This window comes from Fundulus heteroclitus, unplaced genomic scaffold (assembly GCF_011125445.2).
Source record: "Fundulus heteroclitus isolate FHET01 unplaced genomic scaffold, MU-UCD_Fhet_4.1 scaffold_70, whole genome shotgun sequence".
NCBI lineage: Eukaryota > Metazoa > Chordata > Actinopteri > Cyprinodontiformes > Fundulidae > Fundulus > Fundulus heteroclitus.
This window is the reverse complement of record NW_023397143.1, coordinates 1,385,967-1,413,966: the sequence shown is the minus strand read 5'-3', so window position 1 is coordinate 1,413,966 and position 28,000 is coordinate 1,385,967. Positions and strand designations below refer to the sequence as shown.

General features: G+C 37.5%; 2 protein-coding genes across 2 annotated transcripts; one reads left to right on the top strand and one right to left on the bottom strand.

The window, feature by feature from the left end:
* Positions 1-18: 18 nt before the first annotated feature.
* Positions 19-21,154, bottom strand: morn5 (MORN repeat containing 5). Its single transcript, XM_036133936.1, has 6 exons — positions 21,117-21,154; positions 20,908-20,983; positions 20,640-20,787; positions 18,012-18,123; positions 15,806-15,937; positions 19-232 (listed from the first exon to the last, which is right to left on the bottom strand). Exons 2-6 carry the CDS (start codon positions 20,952-20,954, stop codon positions 186-188), a joined length of 486 nt encoding a protein of 161 aa, XP_035989829.1. The 5' UTR covers positions 20,955-20,983; positions 21,117-21,154; the 3' UTR covers positions 19-185.
* A 361-nt stretch (positions 21,155-21,515) lies between these two features.
* Positions 21,516-27,770, top strand: ndufa8 (NADH:ubiquinone oxidoreductase subunit A8). Its single transcript, XM_012871147.3, has 4 exons — positions 21,516-21,704; positions 23,927-24,090; positions 25,454-25,619; positions 27,259-27,770. Exons 1-4 carry the CDS (start codon positions 21,654-21,656, stop codon positions 27,394-27,396), a joined length of 519 nt encoding a protein of 172 aa, XP_012726601.2. The 5' UTR covers positions 21,516-21,653; the 3' UTR covers positions 27,397-27,770.
* The last annotated feature ends 230 nt before the right edge of the window (positions 27,771-28,000 follow it).

Here is a 28,000-nt window from a genome sequence, read left to right as displayed (position 1 = left end):
TTCATTAGGCTGCCTTATGTGCAATCAAAAAGGGAGAAAACACATGCTGACATTTATTGAACACATTTTTAATATGTGAATTGCCAGAATAATAATAATAATTTGAAACAATCGTATAAGACAATCTTGCTGTTCTCCTCAGATCTGGTTGGAAAAAGCTTAGGATCATCACCTCCAGGCTAATCTCAGGGCTTCCGACATGTGCGCACAATCCACTCATGTTCTGAATCATCTGTTAAAAAGATTTGATAGGAAATTCATAAATTCATGTCAGTATCAGAAACAAAGATATAGTAAAAGTAGCTTGTAGCTGTTTTCAGGGCTCCAACAGATTTCATTATAACATGCCATGCCTTCTGGATCAAATCATTAGATTTTGTTCTGGCTGATTTATTTTGCTTATGGATATTTGAATACAAAATATTAATGTTGAACCTGCTTGAATAGTAATTGGAGCTTATTATGTACATTCCACTAATAATAAAACAAGGCAATGCAGAAATCGGCTTTTGGAGTGCCCTATATGTTCGTTGTAGTGCTTTTGCAGCATCTTGACTAATTTAGATCAACTCTATAGGGAAAATCTATTGCCCAAAGATATTCCAGATAAAGAAATGAAGTATGATTGAATTAATTCATCACAGTTTGTGAAGTTTGGTACTTAAATTATTTAATTCACAAAAATGCGTTAGCAGATATGGTGTCTTTTAAACATTATAGATCCAGATTAAGAACCACTGGTCCAGTTCAACCTGAATTAAAAGTTGCCTATCAATCAAAAAAAAAAAAAAAAAAAAAAAAAAAGAGGTAAAATTGCCTTCTAAAAAAAGTCAAATGTCTTTTTAGTGAGTGTACATGTAGTCATGTCAAAAACTAAATATGCATGGCAAAAAAGTTAAAATACAAGTTGTGATGTGGCAAATAAAAAATAAAGAGTGTCAATTTAACACAAGTTGATGTGAAATCCACTAGATTTATTAAGCATTACTAGACCTTAGTCCTTTATGCAAGAATAAAAATGTTAAAATTTTCTACAAAACTTTCCAAAAGGAAATTCCATGCCTTTCTAGGTTTTTGAAGGCAATCATACAATTAAAAAAAAAAAACAAACAAAAGAAAGAACTGCCTTCATATTCTGCCACAAAGGGTGCGCACTAAGAACTGGTTGTGCTTATTTTATTGAGAATTTGCACAGGCATTTTATTCAGCTCATTTTAAGTGTAACAATCAGCAGCTTGCATATTTAACCGCAGGCTGTTTGTGCGCTAGACTGCTGCACTGAAGTGCCATTCAAGTCTTGGATAAATTTGTCAAAGCAAGATAAGCCTGACAATTAGAGGAAAATAACTTCTTAGAGCCACTTCAGACACCAACAAATAATAACCCACCAAAAATGGACTCCAATCTTTTTTTTTTTTTTCTTTTTTTAAAAACCAAATGACCACCAGAGGAGCTGATAATAAACCAGTTTCTCCTTGTTATACCCTGAAACGAGAAGCTAATTGCAGGGGAAGTGAGCTTTCTCTGGAGCGCGCGCAGCTGCACGCACTTGAGCCGCTCGCGGGCCTCACCCCGAGGATCCACGGAGCGCGCGGGGCCCCTATTGTACCTACAGAGGAGCAGGTCTGCGGCTCGCGCGCTGATTGTGTGTAATTGGCGGCGGTGGGCGGGGACGCCTCCAGCCACTTCAACACATAACAGCCCGGCTCTCCTCTCTACCTGCGCCGATCGCGAGGGCAATTGGACGCTCTATCGGCCACGCGACAGCTGTCACAGCACACATTTGCGTCGTCTTTGTGACGTAGTTGAAAATGGGACAGGTAATTACCGGAGGCAATATATTCTCCGCGGTACCATGAGACTGACCTCAATTAGCCACAACCCACAACTTAATGATGATTAGATTGAGACATTTTTTTTTATATATTTGCTGTAATTCTGCCCTCTTCAAATTGTATAGCACCGTTTATCTGAGGATTTAAGTCACACGTAATTGGTAGCTTAGGTTAACTGAGGGCACAGGTGGCTGGAATATTTTAGGCTTCACCGCGCACTGTATTAAAGCAGGGCATTTTCTGTTCATAAATTTAAATATAGATAGAATTGGTTATTTTGCTTGTTTAGTATCACATCTTTAAAGGCTTTTACTCATTTTTCATGTCCAAACAGATTACTTACTTTTCCAGACTGAGCAGAGTTCTCAGTCCCAATAATATAAATGTATTTATTTTACTTAATTACCTTTATTTAACCAGCAGGTCCCATTAAGATTAAAATCTCTTTTACAAAGGAGATCCAGCCAAGGCAGCAACCATAAAAATAACAATGTAAAATAGACATATAATCATAAACAGTCACACAATACAAATGGATTAAAACAATAGAATAAAACATTTAAATTGAACAAACTCTCCACAAGAACAATGACATTAAAATGATAGCGATTATGCACCAAACATCAGTCAGTGGTTGGAATCAGACAGTTTACCATTAATAGGCTCTTACCAGCGATCAGCAGGTCAAATATTGAATAATCCAATTTATGAACCTAATTGATTTGTTACATAAAAACTAAGAACTCCCATTATTTTCAGCATACAGATGTGTCAACTAACAGCATGTACCTTTATGTGCCTTTAGTTTATTTAAAATCAGATAAAGGTTAGGGATCTATATGCTGCGATGCAGAATTGGGGGTAATCTTGTTATTCCTTCTTTTTCAATTGGATTCATGACTATCTCTATCGTGTTTTTTCCCCCCTCTCATTTATGTATCATAAGTCATTAGCAAAATAATCAGAATGGGAATTAGCCCGCCAGAACCACAGAAAACCATAAATCAGAGGAAACGTCTGATCAATGCATCTAATAAGTACAGAAGTTCTAAATTAGTTCACTGATGACTTTTCCTTTGAGGTCAGTATTTACTTTTGAAATCTACAGAAACTGCTGTTTGGACGGCTGGACGGAAGAACAAAAAAAAATGTGAAGGAAGAATGGATGTGCAAACAGGTGGAACAAATGGATTGATAAAAGAATGTATGGCTGGATGATGAAAGAAAGGATCAAACCACGACAAATGGATGGACGGGTGGATGGATGGAAGCAAACGTTGGCCTATTGGCCCAGGAATAAAGTCATGAAATACAAATATTTTCCCCCTACTTATACAGAACAGGAAAACACTGAAATCAAATTCTGTATGTTTGGTATATTTAACCTAATACACATGTAGAATTTATTTTTACACGCATTCGGCTGTTTATGTGGTTGATACCAATCTGGACTGACAAACACACATGGATGATCTTCATTCAGGGCGCACAGGAGTGAGTGTGGAAGCGATAATGGCACCTAGTTAAAGCCTGTTTATCTTAACTCTCAAAACACATTTGGAGGGAAAAGTGTTTCCTTCCAGCCTGATCGCTGTGATTTAACACTTGCACATGTACACAAAGACTTACACCCGCCCTTGCTCAGTTAGAAAAAACCCAACAACAACAACAGTTTTCTTCATTTGTGGTGATTTGCATAAGTTATGATGGGGTTCTGCGGGATGAGGAAGCGAAACTGAGACAGAAAGGAGAAAGTTTTGACCGCTGTTTTGGATCATTATGTATCATTATCCTGTATGTACAGTTTGTAGAGGCACTACGGCGAAATCTCACAATATGTAAGCGGCAAAGCAAGCATTCAAACATTAGTCAATCGTCTCCTGCTCGCCGTCAACAAATCCGCTAGTGGCTTTCATATCAGATGAAAACTTTTGAAAAAAAAAAAATTAATTTATCAGCCAGAGATCAGGGGATTAAGCTATAATTCTTGTTTTAGGGTGAAAGTCTGAAAGATGTTGAGTGGGGAGATTTTCCAAAGAATTTTCTGTTCCACTCCCCAGAGGCCAGGCTGATTTTATCTGTCTGTGAAACACCTCGACTGGACTAGGACAAAGGGAGCATGCCACGGTTCGGTCGCTGGAGGTGTTTTCCTTGGCAGTGGAATGTTTTCTGTCCACAGTTTCAGCTGGAAGCGGTCGTTCCAGCAACAGGAAAGCAAGACGAAATCATACGGCAAAACACGGTCCATTCTGCTAGGCGGGAATACGGCAAAAACGAACCGGGAGCGTGTTTGTTTTGAAAATAACTCAACTCGTTCAATCAGATGCTGCTGGAGGTTTGATTGTGCAGATGTGACCTTTGTATCTGTTCTCATTCGTTTTAATTACACGAATCTCATCGCACCTCAAAACCTAATGAGCTGTGACAAATTAAAATACAATTAACTATGCCAAGAAGTCTCATTGAAACTAGATAAAAGTAACATTTCTATTTTTTTATTTAAAATATTAATTTTGTTCAATGAGTGGGTTTAAACCTGAATTTATAGATAATGTACGCATGCTTTTTACATTCCTTGGATCTTTATCATCAGTGTATTTCAGGACAGCTAGTTATAAATGAAAAGTGAGGGTAATGAGTTTAAAGCAATTTGATTTAACATTGCTTAGGATTACTTTGAATGTTCAAGACATTTTAATTGACTTTGGTTTTCAGGGTCATATTCAGTGCTAGAGCTGGATGTTGATGGCAGTATTTAGAAATCAGGGCATCCTGCAGCAATTAATAGTGCAATAACGACCAATAACTTAATACCTGCCAATAACCTAATCATTTTGGACATACTGAATGCAATAAATAGCAGAAAAACTTGCCAATTTAAAGTTTTTGAGACAAGATTTTGGCAACAATACTGTCATTGACATTTTATTGCGTTATTGGGATAGTATAGGTTTTCCAAAGCGGGGGTAGGGACCCCAAGGGGGGTTGCAAGACACCATGTGGGGGTCGTAAGATGAGATGTTAGAAATTATAGCTTTAATATAGCAGATGTATACTTTTAATTGTTGAAAATTATAAAAAGTTTTTTCAAATATTTACGACTTTTCGACATCAGAGAACATCCAAGTTTTTTCTCACAAATATGTGAAATGAATGTCTTAATATCTATAAACAGATTTTTCTTACGGAAATGTACACCTACGTGGAGTGGCCGATCATTTATTTATTCTATGATGGCCACAACACAATTTTTTTGCATGAATTATGAGAAAAGAATCATGATGTTGGGTGTGCAAGAATAACATTGCAAAAATAAGGTTGTGATATTAGGAGAATAAAGTCATAATATCACCAGAACAAAATAGAAATACCATGAGAACCCTGAGACATGAGTCCTGATACTACTAATAATTTGATGCTGATGTGCTAAAAACATTTAATATTTTCACATTTGTAAAACCATTTCCAAAATATTACTTTACAAGATGCACAACATTACTTACAATTTTTTTTTGTCAGGGATACGTACTATGCAGCCCTCCCTCTCCTTGAATATAAGATTAAGCCCAAGTTTGAGAATAATTTATAGCACAAAATCTCTTTAGACTATTGTGCATTAGCTAGATATGTCATAATTTTATGTATGGATAAATATTACATAAATAATTATTGGAAAGGACGTTTTGTTGGTAGATTACACAGCATAATGTGTTGAAATTCCGCAACAGAACAGTGGTCAGGTAGCATACCATTTGGACAGATTTAAAATTTTTAGAGCTTTTTTAAAATTACTTTGCCAATAATATAATAACGATCGAATAACTTTGCAACTTATTAAACATTCAGAAACATATTATTATGTATTTGGTTCAAAAACGTTATCCTACTATTTCCATTTTTTTTTATTTTGATGGCCATTGTTGCATTATGGGTTGCTACACAGCCACATTATTTTTATTTCACCAGTTTTTATGCTGCAATATTAAAATGCAAGGATATTTCTTGTGAAAGTGAAGTGTGTCTTGAAAAGCGTCATGCAGTGGCATGTAGCTTTTTTTTTTTTTGGCAAAGTAAGTGTAAGCTATGCGCTGAAAGTGAGTGCTTTAAGTTTGACACCTCGTGCTGACGTTTGAGAGGCTATTTTTAAAGTAAGAAAGGCTTCAAGACCCCATTAGGGCTAAACCAAACGGCTATTATCATCACTGTTTTTGAACGAGGCAGGCTCCATTTGATTATCTCTAGCTCAAAGTCTGGACAATCAAAACTGAACTGTATTATACATCACTGATTTTTTTTCTTCTGAAATGCATTTTGTGATTTGTGGAACCTTTACATGTGAAAAAAAAATGTTTTTGTTTTATTGTCTTTTAACTATCGTTTTTTTAACTTGAGACAAAAAAAATCTATCGTTATGGTCCCAGTTTTTTTTTCCATGTGTCATTTCTTTCAACCTGGGATAATAAGTTTAATAATTTCTTTTGGTATGAAATTTAAACGTACTATAGTGAGGTAGCCAAAGCAGGAGCATTTTTCTCCATTCTAGGTGACTCCCATACATCATGCTCACAGATGTGGTCTCCTCACATTTAGCTGCCAAGAAAAGAGCAAAAGCTCTACAGATGCTAACATACCAGCTTTAAAGCAGCCATTCTGAAGTGGTCAGAACTAATGAAGCTACTGTAGCTGATTTAAGGCTTATTTTTATTCCAGCAGGATGCTGAGAGACTGGAGCCCCACTGACTGTCCTCTGGTGTGTGCTAGAATAGTCCAGACTTCAAAAACTGCAAATATGAGACCAATGTTTCAGCTGTGTTGTGACTCATACCATGATAGCAAAACATCCGGAAATGCACAAGCAAACAAAAGAGACTGGTGAAAACTCTAAATCCCAGCATATACAGTATTAACCTATTTTTCACTGCCCAGAAAGGAGGAATTTCACAGCTAGAATCCCTCTGAGGTCAAAAAGCTACAAATGTCCAGCGCCAAACAGCAACGTCTCTTTTTCCCCACAGATCTGCAAGACTGCATGGGAGGGAGACAGACGTGACCGCTTGATCTCGCTGGTCAAAAAAAAGACTGCATCTTCGAAGATACCTTAGATCTGCCGTCTGAATAACGGCTAACTGGATCAAAAATAAGACTAGCCGCCAAATCTGGCAAGTCTTGAACTCCTGCAGGAAGAAAAAAATCTGAAACAATTACAGATTGCCAAGAAGACACAGTGTCCCTAATTATGTGATGAAACAGATTCCCTTCCACTAGCCAGGGAGAATACAGCAATGAACCGCAGGCCCGCATGCCTGCCGCGTGCGCCAATCAGATGCTCGCCCTAGAGGCTAAACCAAGAGCTACTGGGTTCTTACTCTCCCCATTGGACATCGTCCTCTGTTCTTCAGGACGAAAGTACAGTAAGAGGTTGTGTCTGGGCAGAAAATAGTAGCTTAAGATAAAATAATATACATATTCAATTCAATTCAATTTTATTTATATAGCGCCAAATCATGAAACATGTCATCTCAAGGCACTTTACAAAATCAAGTTCAATCATATTATACAGATTGGGTCAGATAATACAGATTGATCAAAAATGTCCTATATAAGGAAACCAGTTGATTGCATCAAAGTCCCGACAAGCAGCATTCACTCCTGAAGAAGCGTAGAGCCACAGGGAGAGTCGTCTGCATTGTACATGGCTTTGCTGCAATCCCTCATACTGAGCAAGCATGAAGCGACAGTGGGAAGAAAAACTCCCCATTAACGGGAAGGAATGGTTTATATGACTGGTTTATATATATGGTTTATTTGGTTGTGTTTTACTTTGTTCGTGGTGCCTAACTGATGGAGTGCAACAGGTCACTGAGCCCTGATGCCGCAAAATTTGTTTTGGGTTTTGCTTTTTGAATTGCAAAAAACTTTCTTTAGTCTTTAAACACTGAAGCTCCGGTAATGGGAGCTTGCTCTGTTTTATTTGGGTTTTGTTTTACAAACTTTTCATCTCATCAATGAGATGCATAAATATGTGTCCTTAAAGCCGTGCTAAACTGTGCCTCCGCTAATATCTTGTTTGTTAACTGAACCGCTCACCGGTATGGTAAATGGTAAATGGCTTGTACTTGTTTAGCGCTTTATCAAGTCCGACTACCCCAAAGTCCTTTACACTACAGTTATTCGCCCATTCACACACATTCACACCCTGACGGTGGTGAGCTATGTTTGTAACCACAGCTGCCCTGGGGCAGACTGACAGAAGAAAGGCTGCCATACATCGGTGCCACCGGGCCCTCTGACCCTCTCCAGCACCGGTATGACATCATCACGCATGCTTTCAGGACGCCATCTTGTGAGTCCAAAAATGTTTCTAGGCAACGTAACCCCATTCAGTAATCATTCACTGAGGGCTAATCAACACATTAAGAGTCAATTGTCCAAAAAGTTAGCGATTTCTAATTCAGCCAATTATTAACAAAACATAATTTTATAAAAATAATATTTTACTTTCCGTTCTCTTTTGTATTGTGATCTGGTTGTTTCAACCAATTGTTGTTCCTATTTAATTTTAAAGCTATTTTGACCTAATTCCAAACAACCCATGGTTCTTAAACATATATAATCAGGCTGAACTGTGATCATACTGCATCATTTTATTACTATGAGTTGTATTATCTGTTAATATTTTCCATAGTTTAGTTCTGCTTATTCTTTGCATTTTATTCTTAGTAATTTAGTTGACAGTTGCTAGCTTAGTGAAATAGTTTCTTGACTAAAATAATTTAACTGGGTTGCAATATTTAGCTAATAAATTCTTGTATTTGGAGAGGTTGTTTATGTTTATTCTGAGAGCAGGACTTGCTGTTGTTCTATGATACAGCAAGAACCTCACAGGTATTCATGAAACAATAATAAAACAGAGACTGATAACATTTTGGCAATTATTTCCTGATAATCAGGCGGTGCCCCAACATTTGTCATTTTGGTCAAAATCACTAACTTTTGTTAATAATTGCCTTTTGTAGTTAAGAACTATTCATAGTCAACACTATTGTTGTCATTTCTGCTTGATTTTTTCATGGTTTTGTGTTTGATTCCCTATGATTTTTTTCCTTTCTGGTTTTATTGTTCCTTTTTTTTTTTTATTTTTTTTTTTACTTTTTTGTGCTGTACTCATTGAAACTTAATTATTTCTTTGTTTAGGTGAGCTTGGTTTGGCTATACTACATCCAACATGTATCCTGTGTAGCATAATAATTTTTTGGTTTCAGGATTATCCTCAGCAACACCTTTTTTGTAATCTGAATAAAAACTCCACTTTATTTGTTTTATCCTTTTAAAAGCTCTCTTGCATTTTGAAAGCTCTCAAACAGGCTCTTGACAATGAAGCCCACTGAAAACCTATACAGGTTCATACACAGCTTTCTTTTTTTTGGGTGGGGGGGGGGGGGGGGGGATTTCTCTAATCCTAATCCTAAAAAGATCATCCATGCTCATAGACATTCGCGGCTTTCACGTCTTCTGCCGGGTCCGAGCACCAAAGAGCTTTTCTAATTTGTAAATATATATCTCTAATTGGCTCTTTTTGTCTGTGTCAGTCTGTCCAGACTGAGTTATGCTGGGCCTGAGATTAATGAGTAAATTAACTTCTACCAAAGTCTATATCACAACCATGAATGTTGTGATAAAGACTGGCTGTGATAAAAAGTCTACATCACAACCAGTGCTAGAAGCACTGGGAAATGCTTTCCCAGTGCTTCTAGCTTTGCCAAATTAAACATCACTTATTTATTTTCTAGTGGAACAAGAGATCATGGTTGGCTCTTGTTCCAATGAATGATAATTACTTAGTTCTTAGTAATTTACCTACTTACTAAACATTAGAAATTATTTTTGAAAACATAGCTAACATTTTGATGAGTTCAGAGAAAAATTATAAGAAAAATATATCTTCTCAATTGTATTTAGAGCTAGATATTCAAAACTATGATCTCAAACACATATGGAAAATTATGCTGTAAGATGGCAAAACCTACTTTGCTAGTGCCAAAGGGTGTGTGGGGTTGAGTTATAATTTTTCCATTAGCTTCCACCGTGTTTTTTGCTTGGACAATTGTTTTTTTTTTGTTTTCTGAGATACATGAAAAAATTGTGCTGCTGAGTTTTGTGGGGACACTTAAAGCTATAGTTGGTAATCCTGTTCAGAAATACTTTTCGTTATACTGGGTAAAATCGTCCTCTTATCCTGAAAGTAGTTAATACATTATGTATGGACAAAAAGGAGGTTAGAAAATCGTTCTCTGTGGGAGCTGCAGGCCTGTAAAAACTCTAACCAGTCTGCCATTCAGTCCGAAGGGCATGAGGTTGTCAGAGTTTTGTTCCTGCTCTCACCCGTAGACATTATATACTCACCCCCCTCTGTCCCTCAGGTTCCGGGGAAATCGCCTTATCTATTGGTTGTCCCACATGGCAATCATTCTGACACGCTCACGTTACTTCAGTGTGCATGCTCGTTCCATCCTAGTTTCCGCTTGCTGGCAGCGCATGCACACTTCTTGTTTTAATCTATCCAGTTAGCTCGGCGGCTAGGTTAGCGGTTAGCTGTTTATTGTAGCTCTGCTGCTCTCATCGTGGACTTTGAACATGGCTGAGAGTCGCAAGAAGCAAACCGCGTTCAAGTTTATGAGAAGAAGAGGAAGGCCTCAGTAGAAATAAATAAGACCAGAGTGGATTTGGGAGATTTTTTTTTCCATGCAATCCCCCTGAAGAGCGGAAGAGCTGGTAAGATGGTCTTGTACATGTGCAGTTGTTCAAATCGTCAACCCTAACTTCAAATGTCGTGCATGTACACAGTGTCCTCTGTTTCCAATATCGATTCTGGTTTAGCTCAGAGATGCACCACAAACCCATGTTACACAGATAAACACACTGTGAGCTTCTTTTCTAGAGTAAACAATCCATTGTTATTCACAGAACGAACAGGAAGAGACAAATGGGTGAATTGACCTAAATCTGCAATACCAGGAAAAGGCTCAAAGCTGCACATGGCAAGTGGCCGTTATCCTTTAGCTTATCAACAGGATAACAAGGTTGCTGTCCTTAGTTGTAGACTGAGGACATCATTCTCAGCACCTTTCTATCAAATTTGCAGGTATAAAATAGAGTGCTGTAAATGTCGCTGGTTTTTGGGGGTACTCACGCTAGTTGTCTACATAAGCTTGTGTCAGTAAATTACCAATTAATATTATAAAGAAGTCCTCAAACATAGAGTCTCCACAGAAGATTAACTTCTCTGTTTAAAAGCCACAAAGCTAGCATCTCATCTCATACAACCAAAATTGCACCAAAACAACCACAGTACACCGATCTTGGTTGCCCAGGACCTCCTTCTGCTGCTTAATCAGCAGATCTTTTTTTTTTTTCAAAGCCTGTGCACTAATTCTTCAACTGGTGTCATAATCTTATTCTAAGATCAAAAATACACAAAGCACTGAAAAACGTGCAGCCCTGTAGTGAGATAAGGCCTTCAAGTTTATAAAGACGCGGATGAAACTAAGGATGCCCGAGGTTGATTTATATGTTTGAACCTACATCATAAATCCAATGAAGTATTCGTGTCCACTCACTACTTTCAATTTCCTCCAGATTCTGCATTCTTGTGCAGCAAGATGCTTTGTAAAAATGGCTTCTACAGTGCTCCAAAATAATCTGTATCCACTTGGGAGATATTAGCAAAAGATCCTATTGTTTTGTAGCTTGGCACCTGTCCAAGATGGATTGTTTGTCCGTGTTAATGTCAGTAACCAAGGAGGCCAGGTTCGTTCGGTAAATTAAGCTTGGTCTCATGTTTCCTAGAAACGACATGTATCCAACTTAACGGAGTGAGATGAATAGGAAATGTGCAGAAAACAAGCTGTATCTATGCAACTTAAAAAAAAAAATGTTTGTCTCCACTGGCTGTGCTTTCGACTCCCATCCACAGCTGCATGGGGATCTCCTTCCTCTCTCTTGCCACAGCGAGCACCCCCACTGGGAGGGCGGTTCTTCACAGTGTCCCATCTCCTTCGCAGTCCTCATCCTGGGCGGAAGCCGCCGGGCAATAAATTCACTCTTCACACCCACCCTGACAAATATGCCTTCACCTCCCAGGGTTGAAAAATAAATTCTTACAGGATACAGAAGCATTCCTTTCAAGAGCTGTATATCAAGACAAAAGGGGGAGCATACACAGGCATAAATAGCGTTTGTCACCAGCCGCCACATATGGAGCACATCCCTCCGAAGGCACAAACACGACTAAAAACAGGCAGACATCACTTCCACAGTTCCTGTTTTTCCCTCTAGTTTTGTTAAAAGTTGTTCTGACTCTTGTCTTTTCAGTCTAAGTCTCCTTTTTTTTTTTTACATCTTGTCTTTCTGCTACCCTCTTTCTCCTTATTTAACTTTTCTATTCATCCCTGCCAGAGCTTTAACAGTAAAGAACAACTTGCATCAGGAAGAAAGATAAGAAGCACATTTTTCTGATCCAAAACATCTGAGATTTATACGTCTTCTGCTTTTACGTGTATGTAAATGAGATCTGAGTGCTTGTGGAACTAATCTGTTTTACATTGCAAATAACTCATCTGAATAAAAACCCTGCATAAAAAACCATTTACGCTGTTTTTGAGTCATAGATAAAACGTCTTTCAGGATTTCTATCTGAGTGCATATTTGCATTTTCTTTAGCAAACAGCCAGTAAATCTCAAGTTAGGAGTAAATCAGATAAACATGAGATCCATGACATAATGCTTAACCTTTGCCACGCTGGAAAATTAGATGTTTCGATGTCAGTCTTTAATTTCTCAGTGCTGCACAAAACAGGTCCAGTTAGGAGACGTAAAAATTGCAGAGTCCTCGCAATGCAAGCACTCAAACTCCGTACTTTTACAGATTGTTTCACATTACAATCACAATTGTTGGGGTTTTATAGATAGGTAGACTAACACACACTGCTTTTACTTCCTTGCCTGTCCTGGTTTAGCTGTTTCCTTAATTTTTCCCTCCTGTGCCAAGTAAGCTTGTCGCCTTTTCGTTTCTTAAATAAGTCACCTATAATAGTATCCTGCCCTCCTCCTGTCTTCATTTGGGTTTGACCTCCCCCTTAAAACATAACATGAGCTGTGAACTCCACAAATCGAGCCATTACATAAGGGCAGCAAGAAAAAAGCGACAGTTGAAAAAAAAACATAATAATAAGACCTTTTCTGATCAGATGAGACCAAAATTACACTTTCTGACCTACATGCTAATCGCTTTGTGTGGAGGAAAACTAATGAAATGTGGTGATGGCAGCATCATGTGGTGGGGATACTTTTTCTATTGTAGGGAGAGGGTAACTGGTCAGGGTTGATGGGAAAATGGATGGAGTTAAACAGAGAGAAATAGAAAGCTGAAAATGGCCGCAAAAGACTTTAGATTAAGGTTCAATTAACAGAGGATGACAACCCAAAATATTTACCTGTAGTTAGCCTCTTTACCTGCATTGTTTTCAGCTGTCACTGCCTATTTATACCTGCCTCTTTCAGCCAGTCTCCACCGGATCATCATTTCCCCCAGTATGAGTTGCTGTCCAGCGTCCCCGGTAGCGTGGCGCGTTTCCTGACCTTTTGCCTGTTTCTGGATTCTTCTGTCTCGCCTCACCCATGCTTGGACACCTTGTCGGCCATCTGACTCCGGGCATGACTTCAGACAGTGTTTGTTGGTTTTGAGCTTTGCCTAGCTCCTTGGACTTGTCTGCTTCTTGCTACCGGTCTCTTCGTGAATGACCCCTGCCCGCCTCATAGATCTGCCCTCTGTCTCCAGTCCATTCAGCCATCAGCTCTGCCTGTCTCCTGTTCCCCCTGGACTCTAACCTGCCTGTACCGCATTTTTTGTTTGCTTACTTAATTTTTAATAAACACTCAGCATTACACTCATGCCTATCTCCAGGGGTAATTTGGCAAGAGGCATAACTGACCCGGGACAGGTTGCTATCCAAAGAATGTTTTAAAACATTCAAAAACATAAAATGAGTTTATGCTCTTCACAAATGTGCACCACTTGATAAATCCCCATGAAATACATTGAAGTTTAAGGGAAATAAATACTTTTGCGAGACACTGTGAAAGCGGTTGCAGAGTCGTTCGGTCACATTGGGAAGACTGACAGACTTTTCTTTATTCTGGATCAAAATGTTGAAATGATCAGTCCCTGCAAACACTGCCTCAGCATTGCAATCTCCTGTAGGATCCCGTAAGATGAGCAATGCTATGATTTTCTGTAACATGTCACAACGTCTCTGGGACACTGGATGAACAGAGGATGACAGAATTAGGAAGTATCTTTCTGGACACCTGACAGATTGCATTTACTTTAAATGCTGGGCATTGATTCAGTCATAAAATGTGCTTCCAATGTTTCCCTTTGGACAAAAAAAAAAAAAAAAAAAAGCCCGTAAAAGCCTGACTGTCAGACAACGTTACTCAGAAATCTCAAATCAGATAACGCAGGGACTTATTTTACATCACTCCATAGGATCATTGTGATCCAAATGTTCCTAGACCAAGGCAGCTTTTAGAGTATAGGCAATGACAAAAATATATACTTAAACCTCATTTAATAAAACAAGTTTACTAAATATGAATCTACTGTAAGACTCCACTTTCCCATAAAATGAGCTTCTTAGCCAACATTTGTCAGTGTTTCCACTTTAGAATATTATTTCTGTAATCCTGTTGGTTGTACTTTTAGAACCAGAGCTATAAAGCTGGACTTTTCACTCCGGGCTTTCATCTTAGTAGAACTCCTCTGATGTTTCAGTCACCACCTGCTCCTCTGCCACCAGTCATGCACATCAGTCATGCAACTGAGGATATAATTATTAATCATAAAATGAATGTTCCTTCTTGTGTTACGTAAATTAATAAAGTAAACTGAACTTTTTAATTCATTTTTTCCTTTCATGACTGCATTTCTTGGGTTCGCTCTTTAAACTTAAGTTGAGCCCCATAAAAATAAAAAAAGTTAAATAAAAACAGTCTAATTTATCCATCTATCTTCTATATCCATTTTGCCTTTGCAGGGGGCGGTGGCTGGTGCCTATCTCCAGTGATCATTGGCTGAGATTTGGGGGTATCCTCTGGACTGGTCACCTGTCCTTCTAAACAAGCATACACACCCCCACTCACAATAAAGGGAGACCGATTAACCTAACATGCATGTTTTTTTGACAGTAGGAGGAAGTTGGAATATTCAAAGAGAGCCCACTATAGGAAGAACATGCAAACTCCTTGCAGGAAGTCCCCAACAAGGATATGAAACTTCTTTCTTACACAATCATAAGAAAAAAAAAAACTTGTTTCCCAGACAAAAAGTAATAAAATGACTATGCACTAAAAGATCCTGCAAAGCAAAATAGTCCCATTGTCTCTGTTTTTCACAGTATAAATAACTAAAACCATGTTCATGTTGGAAATAGTGGGATTCATTGAACAATAACACCGTTACTGTTATAACAGCATTTTTTTCCCTAGGTCACTAAATAATATGAATTAACATGCATCAGTGTTTCACTGCAAGATGCTTCACCGGACAAAAAAGTCTATGTACATAATTTGAAATGGAAATTTGTGTTTGCTCTTGACTTTCATCTTTCAAATTTATTTTGGCACCACAGGCCTCGACGCTTGGATGTTCCTCACTCAGACCGAGCCAATTTGGCATCAGGCTAGTGGAAGAAAAATGCATAAACTAAAAGGATGTGAGCTCAGTTTCACTTTAAAGTAAAAGTAAAGTAAGTAAAAAACAACACAGCTCTTTTGTTCCCAGGGACATGCATTTCATAAAATATGTGACTGTCGTATAATAATGTGGATATCCCTCCAACAGGAGAGTGATTTCACTACAAAAGTAATGAAACCACATTTTTTTATTTCTATAAATCAAATGTTTGTTTTACCTGTGTTCCTCAGAAATCTGCCAGTGTAGGAAGTGATGACTCTGGTATTTGGGTCATAGAAACCATCTGCACAATCGTAGCAGCCCTCAGGAATAGATGGTGGTGGATGTACATTAGTCAGCTGAGGTTCTCCTGTATAAACAGAAAGCTCGTTGACCACTAAATAAAACATTCCCCATCTTTTTTCATAATCAGAATGTTAGCCGGAGGGAGAAATTAATTGATGCTATTGCGCACTCACAGGGTTACACCTTACTCAGCTCTTTTTAAAGTGTCCCACCTGATATTTTTCATGTAAGAGATGAAAAAGCCCCCCAACTTTTAAAGCAGTTATATATAATTGTTAATGAAAAAACAGATGGTGGAGTGTCTTACAAAAAAAAAAAAAAAAAAAAATAGGGTCTCATTTCATCATAGACTGGAAGTAAATGGTCCAAGAAATTGCAAATGACATTTTTTCAATGTGTTAAACACAGATGATTTTGAGTTTTCATTGTCTGTAATAACAAGTGTAGCTGAAACATTCCATAAAAATCAGGGACTGAGAATAAAGCCGTTTCTTGCAAACAAAAACTATAATACTATATCTGGTTTTTGAACCACATATGTCATATTTATAGCTATCTACTAGTGCTGTGCGATATATAAAAGCCCATGAATCACTGCAATATCCAAGTTTGCGATATAAAAATGGGCTGCTTGCAATATTTAGTAGGATAATTTATTTCTAGTATATTTGGCCTGGTGGATGGATGTTCCCTTCCCTTGGGGCCCATAACAGATTTTTTTAGTGACTATGATGCTAAAGCTCATAAAGACTGGTGGGGACATCGTTGTGAAAGAAAAGAAAGAAGCAAGAAAATTCTGTTTTCTTGTTATTGTGCAGCCCTAACAGCTAGCCTTCTGATTTTCCAGCTAAAATATTGTATTTTTTTCCAGCAAGATGATAATTTGTGGTATTTTGCACATCAAAGTCCTGGTTGGAATGTCGTTAAACCATTTGTAACGTAATAAAACAAAACCTATTAAAAAAGAGGCTCAACCATCCCAAAAATGTGAAAACATTTCATCTCCAGAGCCATAATTTCAGCCTAATGTCCTGTTTATGTGTAGTAAAATACACAGAGGTGGGCAGTAACCAGTTACATTTACTCTGTTACTTTTATTTGAGTAACTTTTTGAACAAAATAGACTTCTGGGAGTAGTTTTACTGCACTGTACTTCTTACTTTTACTTGAGTAAGTTAAATATTATGAAGAAGTATCGCTACTTTTACTTGAGTAAAATGTCTGACTACTCTAACCACTGTGTGTAACTTCCCTGAATAAAGAACAAACTTGTTTCAACCAAAAATGCAACAGAGAGACACATCTACAGTTTATAATAAGGTGCGACTTCTTGTTTGCACACAAGCTTTGTTGTTTTAATGGTATTTTCAATCTGCTGACCTCCATATACAGGTCAGGTAATCATACAGTAAACAGTAGAAATTGTCATTGGAAGTACTTCGCACTCTCCTACTTTACTGTACATAAATTAACTGCTTGGTTTTCAAGTTTTATGTTATCAAGTGTGTTAGAAGTGTTTCTTTGGCCTGAATTTTTGTAATTGTTGTTGTTTGTAATTTTTTTCTTTTTGCGTCAGTCATTAAAATACTAGCATTTGCACATAATTTAATTTTTTTGCCTGATCAATTACATAATTTTTTTAAATATTAAATCAGTTGTTATAAATATTTACTCAGTACTTGAGTAGCTTTCTTACCAAATATACCAAATACCTTTTTACTCATACTTGAGTAATTTCTTGGTTGGGTACTTTTTACTTTGACTTGAGTCAAAATATGTTGAAGTAGTGCTAATCTTACTTGAGTAGCTACTCTAACCACCTCTGAAAATACATATCAAGTGATATACTATGCCTTTTTTATCTAAATAAAAATATTTTCTATTTCGTTTCACCACTGTTTATAGTCAAATGTAGTATTAGTATTAGTATCTTCATGGGTGAATTTATTTAATTAGCTTTGTAATTAGTTGGACTTTGGTATGCTGATTTAGATTAAAGTATTTAAACCTCTCAGTCCTCTTGTTTTCCCCTTACTACAGTGTACATTATTTTGTTGCTAAATGATGTGTTTGTAAGGAAGCTGAAAAGAGAGAGAGAGAATATCAACTGCAATCAGAGCAGATTGATAAACTCCAACCTTGTGGTCTGAACCCATAGTATCTTTCGCTGTAGAAACGCCTGTCATAAGCATTGCAGTAGTCCCAGTTCTGGTCCTGGTACTGCAGACCATCGGCAAAAGTTAACGACCCCTTGGGAAAGAGAACATCAAAAACATAAATTCTAATTTTTCCCTCATTAGTAGTTATATTTTGTAACAACAGTCTGTTAAATGATGAGAGGCAGAGACAACGTCTGCGCCAGTCAAGACAATGCCCAGGCAACTGTTGAAAACTTTCCATGTGAAGACTCTTTTTGACAGAAAATAGTTCCAGTACAAACAGTTGTATGTAAGGTCTAGGGGGGTTATCCTGCATACCTCAGACATGTCTTCTGAAGAGATAAATAGTTGCTGAGGTTTTCAAATGTCAGTTTTCAGGGCTTAAAGGACCACAAAAGAATTTATATTTCCCCCTATTGTCTCTAGCTTGAGACGGGCCTCTCAGAGATGGATATCTCAAACCTTCCGTGCACAAAACCAGCCACATATGAAGAGTAATAAACATATAAGGCCTTGCAAAAAGGACTCATTCCCTTTCAATGTTTTCACATTTTATCCCCTTACGACCACAAACTTGAATGTTTTCCAGTGGGTTTTTATTGGATGGACCAACACATGTGAAATTATAATTATTGCTGTCATATGTTTTGACAGCTAGAAATCTGAAAAGTGTGTTGTGCGAAATTACTCACCCACCCTTGGTGAATACTTTATGGAACCCCAGCTACAAGCCTTTTAGGTTAGAAGCAGACATTAATGCCCATTCTTTGCTAAATTGCCCAAAGTCAGTCAGATTGGATTGAGAGTGTCTGTAAAAATCAATTTTCAATTTCTGCCATATATTCTAAGTTGTATTTAGGTTTGAAATTTGGCAAGGTCATTCTAACCCATCTATGAGATTTGACATAAGATGTTCCATTTTACCTGTGGCTGAAGGTTTAGGGTCGCTATCCTCCCTGAGGATAAACCTCCCCCCAAATCGCCAGTGTTTTGTGTAGCCTCTAAAATAGTTGGTTCTATTATTGGCCAACAGTAAATAGCTCCATCCATTTTCCAATCTACTCTGACCAGTGTCTGATGAAGAAAGGCATCCCCTTAGGATGTTCCACCACTGTGTTCCAATGTTGGGTATGGTGTAGTCAGGGTTAAATGCAGTGGCAGTTTTTCTCTACACTTATCTTTTTGCATGTAGGGCAGAAGGTTCATTGTTGGTTTTAATCTGAGCAGAGCACTTTCCTTCATAAATGTTGGCTATGTCCCTTACATGGATTGTGGCAAACTGTTGGAGGGACTTGTTATGGCGCTTGGTCAGCAATGGCTTTTTTCTTACAACTTTTCCATAAAAGTCAAATTTGCAGAGTTCATGACTAATGAATCTGTCCTGTATACAGAGTTTCCCAACTGAGCTGTGTATCTCTGCATGTCCTCCACGGGCCTCTTAGTTGCTTCTCTGATTGCTTTGCTCCTTGTCTCACCTGTTATCTTAAGTGGATGGACATTTCTTGCTGTGTCCTCTCCTACATGGTGTGTGCTAGTGGTACCAAACTGTTGATTTTCAAATTACTGATTGAACAGTGCTCCATGAGTTGTTTAAAGCTTTAGATGTTTTTCTCGTACTCAATCCTGCGTTAAACTTCTCTGTAACTTTGCAGACCAGTCTGCTGTGTTCTTTGGTCTTCATTGTGTTGTTTTTTTCACTAACATTTCCTAACAAACATGTAAGGCTTTCACATTACATAGGTGTATTTATACTGAGATTTAAGATCCCAGTTCAACTCTTTAGTAATTGGTTGACGTTTGAATGCAATTTTGGCACATCATCTTTAAGGGATGAAACCCTGTTTGTTTACCAGATTAAATGACTGAATACAAATACTTTCCCCTTTTCACTGTTTAACGCTATTTATAAGAAAATGTGAAAACCAGGTATCTTTTTCTTCTACTTTGCAATTTTGTGCTACTTTGTGTTGGACTAGCTCATAAAACCCCTTTACATTTATTTTAAAATCTGGGTCGGGTAATGCAATAAAATGTGAAATATTTTAAGCGGTATGTAGATACTATAGTGCACACTTTGGATTGATTGAATCGAATAATTGAAAAATACATTTCCAATAAGTAATAGGGGAAATAACCTTTATTTAAAACTTGAAGTTTGTTTTAGTAAAATACTAAAGGAGATTGACATAAAGAACAAAAACAAGACTTTCGTAAATTGTGCTAAATATCTTCTTCAAAAACTTTTTAAAAGACTAAGGTTTTTGGGTTGCCACAGAATGCAGGTGCAAGGCAGTATGAGCCAAGATTTACCATGGTTCAGAGCTGCCAGCATTTAAAATAGAGCACAACTGCAGCAATGACGAAAAAGTGGAATGATCGCTTTGGTTGCAAAGCTCATGAAAGATCATATCAGAGCAGAGAAGAACAAAGCGTGATCCTAGGGAAATAATTGGAGCAACATAATTACCCCAACAATAATGGTGAGTGATTGCTAAAAGGGAACAGATGTAGTATTAAGTATAGCCAATGTGAAACACACTCTCGCATCTGGATGCATGCAATCGGAAATTAAAGCAAGAAACACACACAGACTCGGAGAGAACTCACCTGTTTAGCTATGCCGTTCTCCCAGGTGGCTTCATATTTACTTCCATTCGGAAAGAACAGCACACCTTTGCCATGAAACATCCCATCTTTCATCTCACCCACATACTTAGTGCCTGTGGGAAACGTGTACTCACCTTCACCATCCATCCTAGTGGTATGAAATGACAGTGAAAATACAGATTATGTTGTCAACTTCTTTGTTTATATTCGACAACAAACTTTCTATAATTACTAACACAGTCTTGCTTTTGTTTTGCATTATATTTACCTTCCATTTTTTGTACTTCCTTTGTAACGGCTTCCAATAAACTCCATTGGCGGACTTTCACCTGTTTTTGTCTTTTCTGCAGAAACCAAAATACGAGAAAAAGCAAGAAAGAAAGTATGTATCTAAGTGTTGAAAAGACAACGCAACTGCTACTTAAGGGTTTAGAGAAGAGAAGGGACCACTGAGCAAAAACTATAAATTGATATTACCCTGGATACCGTACAGTACAGAAAACAAGACCAAAGAAAAAAAGATGGCGCGTCGGTTGTGTCGCGTTACCATGACAACAGTACATTAGCGGACGGCTTAGAGAGGAACAACATTACGTTTCAGTCTACATATTTTACTGTTAATAAATACATCTTGAAGTTAGAACTAAAAATGGCATTGTTAAGATTTTTTTTCCTCGAAAAAAAATTATAATAATTAATTAATAATTACAATAATAATTATAAATAATTTATTATTATTATTATTATTATTATTATTATTATTATTATTATTATTATTATTATTATTATTATTATTATATTTTACTTAGTAAAGTATTTCAAACAATTCGTTTGAGATGTCCACGTATTTTGTACGTGACTGCGTCATCAGGACGTTCCATACGACGTAAATTGACCTTCTCCACGGCCTCATAGTTGCTCGTCGTCCTAGAGCCACACGGGGAGGACGTTTGATGGTTTCTCTCAGCCTTGTTTGATTTTTGCTCGCTTGTTGTAGAAAACAAGCAGTCAGCCATGCCGACAACGCTGGAAGTTCCGACGCAGCAGGAGCTGAAAGTGGATGAGGTGAGCAGCGGTTGTTGTTGCTCAGAGAATATATGCTAGCTAGCCAGCAAGCTAACCGGCTAGCTGCTAGAGCTGTCCCATTGAAGTTATTACAGCGGTGAAAGTCAGTTATGAGCAGTGCTAGATTCAATATGCATGAATGGCGTAACTGTGCGCAAGTCCACCGTGGATAAACCACCGGAAAGTTATGTTTGTCCTTCGGAACTACGCGGAAGATAACGTTAAGTTGTGTTAAGTTGTGGCACTGCAAATGGGTCACATTCCAAGTTGTACTTCCTGTTTTAAAGACAATATTTTCACAACAACTACTTTCAAACTTTAGTTTATCAGGTTTTCGTATTCGGGTGGTTTCGTTTTGAATAAAAATATGTCCTTGAAAGACAGGTCATCGCTGTCAGTAGTTTGGGTCATTGTGAACACTCAATAATGTGTACGAGATAATGTGGGATCTTTTTCACTTTTCTATATTTCAGTAGTAAAAAAAAAAATACTCATTTGTTTTACTTCGACACATGAGTGTCTTAAACTTATCATCATTATGTTTTTGCAGATGACCCAGGCCTTAAATAACAATGAAAATGTATTTAATAATATACAGAACAATCAGTTTTCCAGTTTGTCACTCTGAAAAAAATGTGCTGGACAAATATTCTGTGCAGTGTTATGAATAGTTATTAGTGTAACGTGTCAGCATTTACTTATCTGTAAATGTTGTATAACAAAGTGGAAATGAAATGGTTCCCTTAACATACTTTTGAAATCGACTGTCAGATCATCTGAAAAGACATAAAGACACGTATTAAAAGATCTACTCAAGACGTCTCATTTTCCTCCTCCCAAAAGTCTGGGGCAAACAAACCAGTGCACAGTCTGGTTAAGCTACGATGTGATCAGCACCTTAAAAAATTATAAAGCAGTGTTATATTTTTGTGCCAATAAATATAGGGCAGCATAACAAATCAGGGGGAAATAAAGAAAAAAGACAGGATTGATTTAAAATTTAAGATTAGCAAGCAAAGAAAAAAAAAATACATGCTGTTTATATCCTAAATTGATCTTTCATGTTTGCAGCAAGTACAACACATAATAACAATATTTTTGGTTGTTGTATGTTCTACACGACATCTAATCCAGCACTACAATAAAATGTTTTATTTTAGAGACGATAATTCAATAACACTATATGTCGATGGATGGATGTATATCGATGATAGAAAAAAAGAATACAATAAAAGTTTTCCTTCCTATTGAATTCTAGTCATGTAGGTTAATACTACAGTCATTACATCGTCCCAGCCAATCACAATCGCAGACCCAGGATAGCTCTGTCACCAAGCCCCGCCCCCTTCAAAGAGTTCACAGAGCGTGTGTTCTTTCTTCTTTTTAAAAACTTGGAGTTTTGGTAAAAAGTTGGTTGAATAAAAGGTTTGAGTTTGAATTCAGTGTTTCTTTGTGTTCTGTATCTAAAAATAGGTTGCCAAGCAACAGCATAAAATGGTCAGGGTGTCACTTAAAATATATGTTTTGATTTTGTTGATAACTATCAATCTAGATCCAATATGATTTGTATTTTATTGATATGCTTTTTTTTTTATCACCCAGCCCTACCTTTATTTGTCATTATACATACAACAAAATGTCGTAGATCAGATGGATGGTTAGCCTGAGCAAGCAATCGCAAGTGGCCAACCTGACCAGCATGTCTCCAGTGGTAGTGGAAGCCGGAGCGCCTGGAAGGAACCTACGCAGACATGGGGAGAACATGCAAAATCCACACAGAAAGGCCCTGACTCGAACCGTTTTTGCTGTGAGGCAAGAGCGCTCACCATTGTGTCACCGTGCCGCCCTGGTATCAAATAGTGGACTGTTGAATCCACGGTTTTACAGTTCTGTTAGTTAAAATTTTGGTTGTGGGAAAGATACTATTTTCTTGAAACGAATACTGCGTATCATTTTGACAATGTGGTTCTTTCTCCCAGAACCTGCTGCTATGTATTGGGCAATAATATGAAGCTACAACAAATTAAAAAAAAAATCAAATAATAGCAGACATATTATAAATATTTCCTACATTCTATTACAGCAATGTGCTGATGCATCTCTGCTTGTACTGTCTTTGATATCCTGCATGAATAGTCCCCAAAAAAAGTTTTTCTTTTGTCCTTCACTTGTTGCTGTTTTTTTTTAACTCTGCCATATTTTGTTGTTCTCTTTTGCTTTAGATAAACGTGTCATCTGCCGTTCTAAAGGCTGCCGCCCACCATTATGGCTCCCAGTGTGACAAAGCCAACAAGGAGTTTATGCTCTGTCGCTGGGAGGAGAAGGACCCAAGAAAGTGTGTAGAAGAAGGGAGGAAGGTCAACGAATGTGCACTAAACTTTTTCAGGTAACCAAATCCATAAGGACATAAACTGGCTGGTGTTTTTTTTGCCTAAGATCTTTTAATATTTAATAGCTTCAGTCAAAGTAGACATTCAGAAAAGGGAATATACAGGGATTACTTGACTGACAAAATTATGGCTCAGATTTAAGGTTAAAAAATAAATTGTTCTATAAAGTAGCAGTCTTTCTCATTGCCTGCAGAGGTGTCATTTTAACTGTTTACTTTGGCTTAAAGAAGAAATATTCTCATGATATTTAGAAGAATCCAGAACTCTGTTGTATTATGCGGAATAATGACATTTTCAGATTTAAAATTGCTTGCCTGTTGTCATCTGCAAAGTTGAACCTTGATGATTAAAGATGTGGCTGATCGCTGGTGCCAGCGGAGTACAGACTATAAGAGTCCATGTGTAACTCTGGCCATAAGAGGTTTGTGGTCAGAATCTGTGTGTTTCTCACCCGGTGATGGACATGTGGGAAGAAAATGTGGTCTGATGTTGCAAATGTTGCTGCTAGATAGTTGTTCTTGTGAACTTTGAAGCTGTTCTGTAGACACAGAAGATTTAAAAAGTTTTGAGGTTTTGTGTCTTGTTCTGCAATTAGGGTTTTCAGTTTATCATAGGATGTAGAGGTTTGTAACTGAAAACTAGTGCTGAAAGACTGCAGGAGAAAAAGCTGATGAGGTTTTAAGTAGAACGTAGGATTGATGGAAGTAAGCAGATTTTGTGAACGAGACTGGACAGAGACTCGCAATATTGTAACAGAAGTGTCCAAAATCGGACGGAGCGTTTGCCAGATGGGAACTTTCATACACCGATTATCCAGGATGGTCCGACAAATACAAATATGCAGTTTGATGAAACATTTTCTGACTGTCTATGAGGTATTCTAGAAAGTCAACCTAAAAATTTTTCTAATTATTGGCAGATTGAGTTGTTGAGAAAGGCTTAGTTTAAATAGTGTTTATACAGTAGCTCTCTTTAATTTTGAAAGTAGACCCACATTTCTGTATAAAAAATGTGATAAAGGACATTTTACATGTTGATAATGAATTTTTGCTTCAGGTGGTGAAGAAGCATGATTTCTCTAAAGGCAAATAAGGGAAAGGTTACCTGGGATGTGTGTTCTAGTCATAAAACGTTCTGATTACTTTTTTGTTTTAAATGTTGTTGAATGAACTTGTTTCATACCCATTGAGAAAATCTTTACTAATTTAATATTTAAACAAGATAAAAAATAAAAAAAACACGGAACAGATACATGCAACAGAAGTTGTAAGAATAGAAAAAAAAGAATCTTTGCTTGACAGTTGTGAGCCACATATAGCAGTAGATAGTAATATAATTGTATGTCCGGATTCATTTCAGGCAAATCAAGGGAAACTGCGCCGAGTCCTTCACGGAGTATTGGACCTGCTTGGATTACACCAACCTGGCAGAACTACGCCACTGCCGCAAACAGCAGCAGGCGTTTGACAGCTGCGTCCTAGATAAACTGGGCTGGGAGAGACCTCAGCTGGGAGATCTATCTAAGGTGAGACGGGTCGGGTGGGCCACGTACCGCGGCTTTCTGTATGTGCTGATTATGCACAGCCCAACAGGAGGTTTTCACCATGGGAAAAATAAAAAGTTTTAAAGTCCTAACAGTATTAGGAAATTTACCTCAAAAATTTATAAAAGTTTTTGATCAATTTTCAGTCGTGTTCATGTTATCTCTGACATAAATATTTACTTTGAGTTTCCTTAAAAATGTAATAAACACCAGTTAAATTAGGTTGTATGCTTAAGTACGTTTGGTAATTGTGAACTATATTAAACATTTATTGCCATTCAGCTCTTTATATAGTAGCACTGAAGTATTATTCAAGCTGCATACAGACAGTATGGGCTGCTTGTAGATTAACTGGAGTTTATAAACCATGCGTATATTTAAAAAAAAGACAAATTAGCTTATCTTGTAAGCGATAGAGAAATCTTATATGCTTCTTCCAGCAAGTTGACTCCAGCAGAAGTTGCGGAGGATCAGAGTTGTGTTACTCGTCATCACGTTGGCACTTTCTCTTGTATCTCATTAAATGGATTTCAAACTTTATGCATAGGTGCCTGAACAGTGGAGTTATTGGAGTAACTGCTCCCCCATTTTTAAAGGTTAGGGAGCAAAAACTTAAGTCTGTCTACTAATTCTTATTATCCCTTTTAAACTCGCATCCTAAAAATAGATATTTGAAAGAACTGCTAAATTTGTTCTCTTCCTTCACTTATAGGGTGGTTCAGTCCAATTTTCCCCAATCTTGGTCTGACTTGGAAAGTGATTAATCTCAGTGTGATCTGTCCAGTACGGCAGCCATCAGGAGGATAAGCCATTGACTTGTTTTATACGTGTTATAACAGACCTGCATCTCTCTCATTCACTGTGGATTAGCTAAAAAAACACAGATATCGCATAGGCTTGCATCATTAAACTGAAGGCTGATTAGGCGTATTAGTGTACAGCCTGTGTCTCTTGCTCCAAATCATAGAAACAGCATCTTAGTGACTTCTTTTTGGTGAAACCTAAGTGTAAACTCTAAGTGGTGTGATTAAATCATTATTTATTTTAGTCAGCATAAACTAATTAAAAAATAGAACAAATTGTTTTGTTGACTGAACTCAGGATCTTCCTGGGGTCAATGAAAAGTTCAGTAAGAAAAGTTTTCCTTCCTTTTGCATTCAATCCAATCATGTAGGTTATATACTAGTTATTACACCTTCCCAACCAATCACAAACGCAGACTCAGGAAAGCTCCTTCACCAAGCTTCAAAGAGTTCAGAGAGAAAGTTTTCTTCTTTTAAGACTTACAGTTTTGGTAAAACGTTGGTTGAATTAAGGATTGTTCTTTATTTAAAGATCGACCATTAAGCAACAGCATAAAATGGCCAGGGCTGCACTTAAAATAAACGTTTACAATGTTTTGATAATTATTCATATCGATAAATATGATTTCCATTTTATCGATATCCTTTTTTTTCTATATCGACTGCCCTATTCTACTGAATGAAAAACCGTGGTATACCTTCATACTAATGATGGAGTGACTGCTAATAGTAGACTGTGCAGTAGGATGAAGTTGGATCTGGCTTCAACGTCTAACAAATCATTTAATTTTTTTAAATTTGTTTATTTGTTTTGACAGGTTACCAAAGTGTCAACCTCGCGGCCTCTCCCAGAGAACCCTTACCACTCTAGACCTCGTCCTGAGCCCAACCCGGTCATCGAAGGCAAATTGGAGCCTTCCAAATATGGCAGCAGGTTATTCTTCTGGAACTGGTAAAAACGGCTCCAGAGGGACAAAAAAAAAAAAAATCAGTCACCCTCCAAAGTTATGGGTTCTGTCCAAAAACAGCAAGACTATTTATGAGTATCCATACGATGGTGATCATGTCAAGTGGTTAAATCTCTCAGGTGTGAACACACGTGTTTGTGATGGTACTCTTTGCTCCCTTTTCTGTGGAAACGGTTGGATTTGGACAGGACTCATGTCTTTACAGCTGTACCCCAGCAGCTTTTGTCAGTTTCACGAAGGAAAGAACAAACTAAATCAGTTCCTGCAGCTTTCCTAACCATTTCTGTACGTGTGTTGATTGAACAAAACCAACAAGTTGTTATTGTTGGCAGATAATAAAGAAATAAATTATAAATCTGGAATTTTTGTCAGTTATTTTTGTTGTGGTTTGCTTATTACTAATTAGTCACATGGCCCAAATTAGACCTCCTCTAAGCGTAAAAATATCAGGTATTTCAGAGTTGCGGTTGCAGAGCTGTGTTTTGTCAGAAAGATCCAGGCTGAAGTTAAATGTCAAGGTTCAGGGTTAGTACCTGCAGCCAGCGAGAGCGGCTTCTGCTTCCTCCCTTTCTCTTGCCGCTCTTCCTGCCTC

Bases quoted from the DNA above. Each gene is read 5' to 3' on its own strand.
- morn5 (XM_036133936.1), bottom strand. From the start codon at position 20,954: ATGGAGTTTATTGGAAGCCGTTACAAAGGAAGTACAAAAAATGGAAG. The intron at 20,788-20,907 runs GTAAATATAATG...TCATACCACTAG, and splicing joins GGAAGTACAAAAAATGGAAG to GATGGATGGTGAAGGTGAGT. The intron at 18,124-20,639 runs GTGAGTTCTCTC...CTCTTTCCCAAG, and splicing joins AGAACGGCATAGCTAAACAG to GGGTCGTTAACTTTTGCCGA.
- ndufa8 (XM_012871147.3), top strand. From the start codon at position 21,654: ATGCCGACAACGCTGGAAGTTCCGACGCAGCAGGAGCTGAAAGTGGAT. The intron at 24,091-25,453 runs GTAACCAAATCC...GATTCATTTCAG, and splicing joins TGTGCACTAAACTTTTTCAG to GCAAATCAAGGGAAACTGCG. The intron at 25,620-27,258 runs GTGAGACGGGTC...TTGTTTTGACAG, and splicing joins AGCTGGGAGATCTATCTAAG to GTTACCAAAGTGTCAACCTC.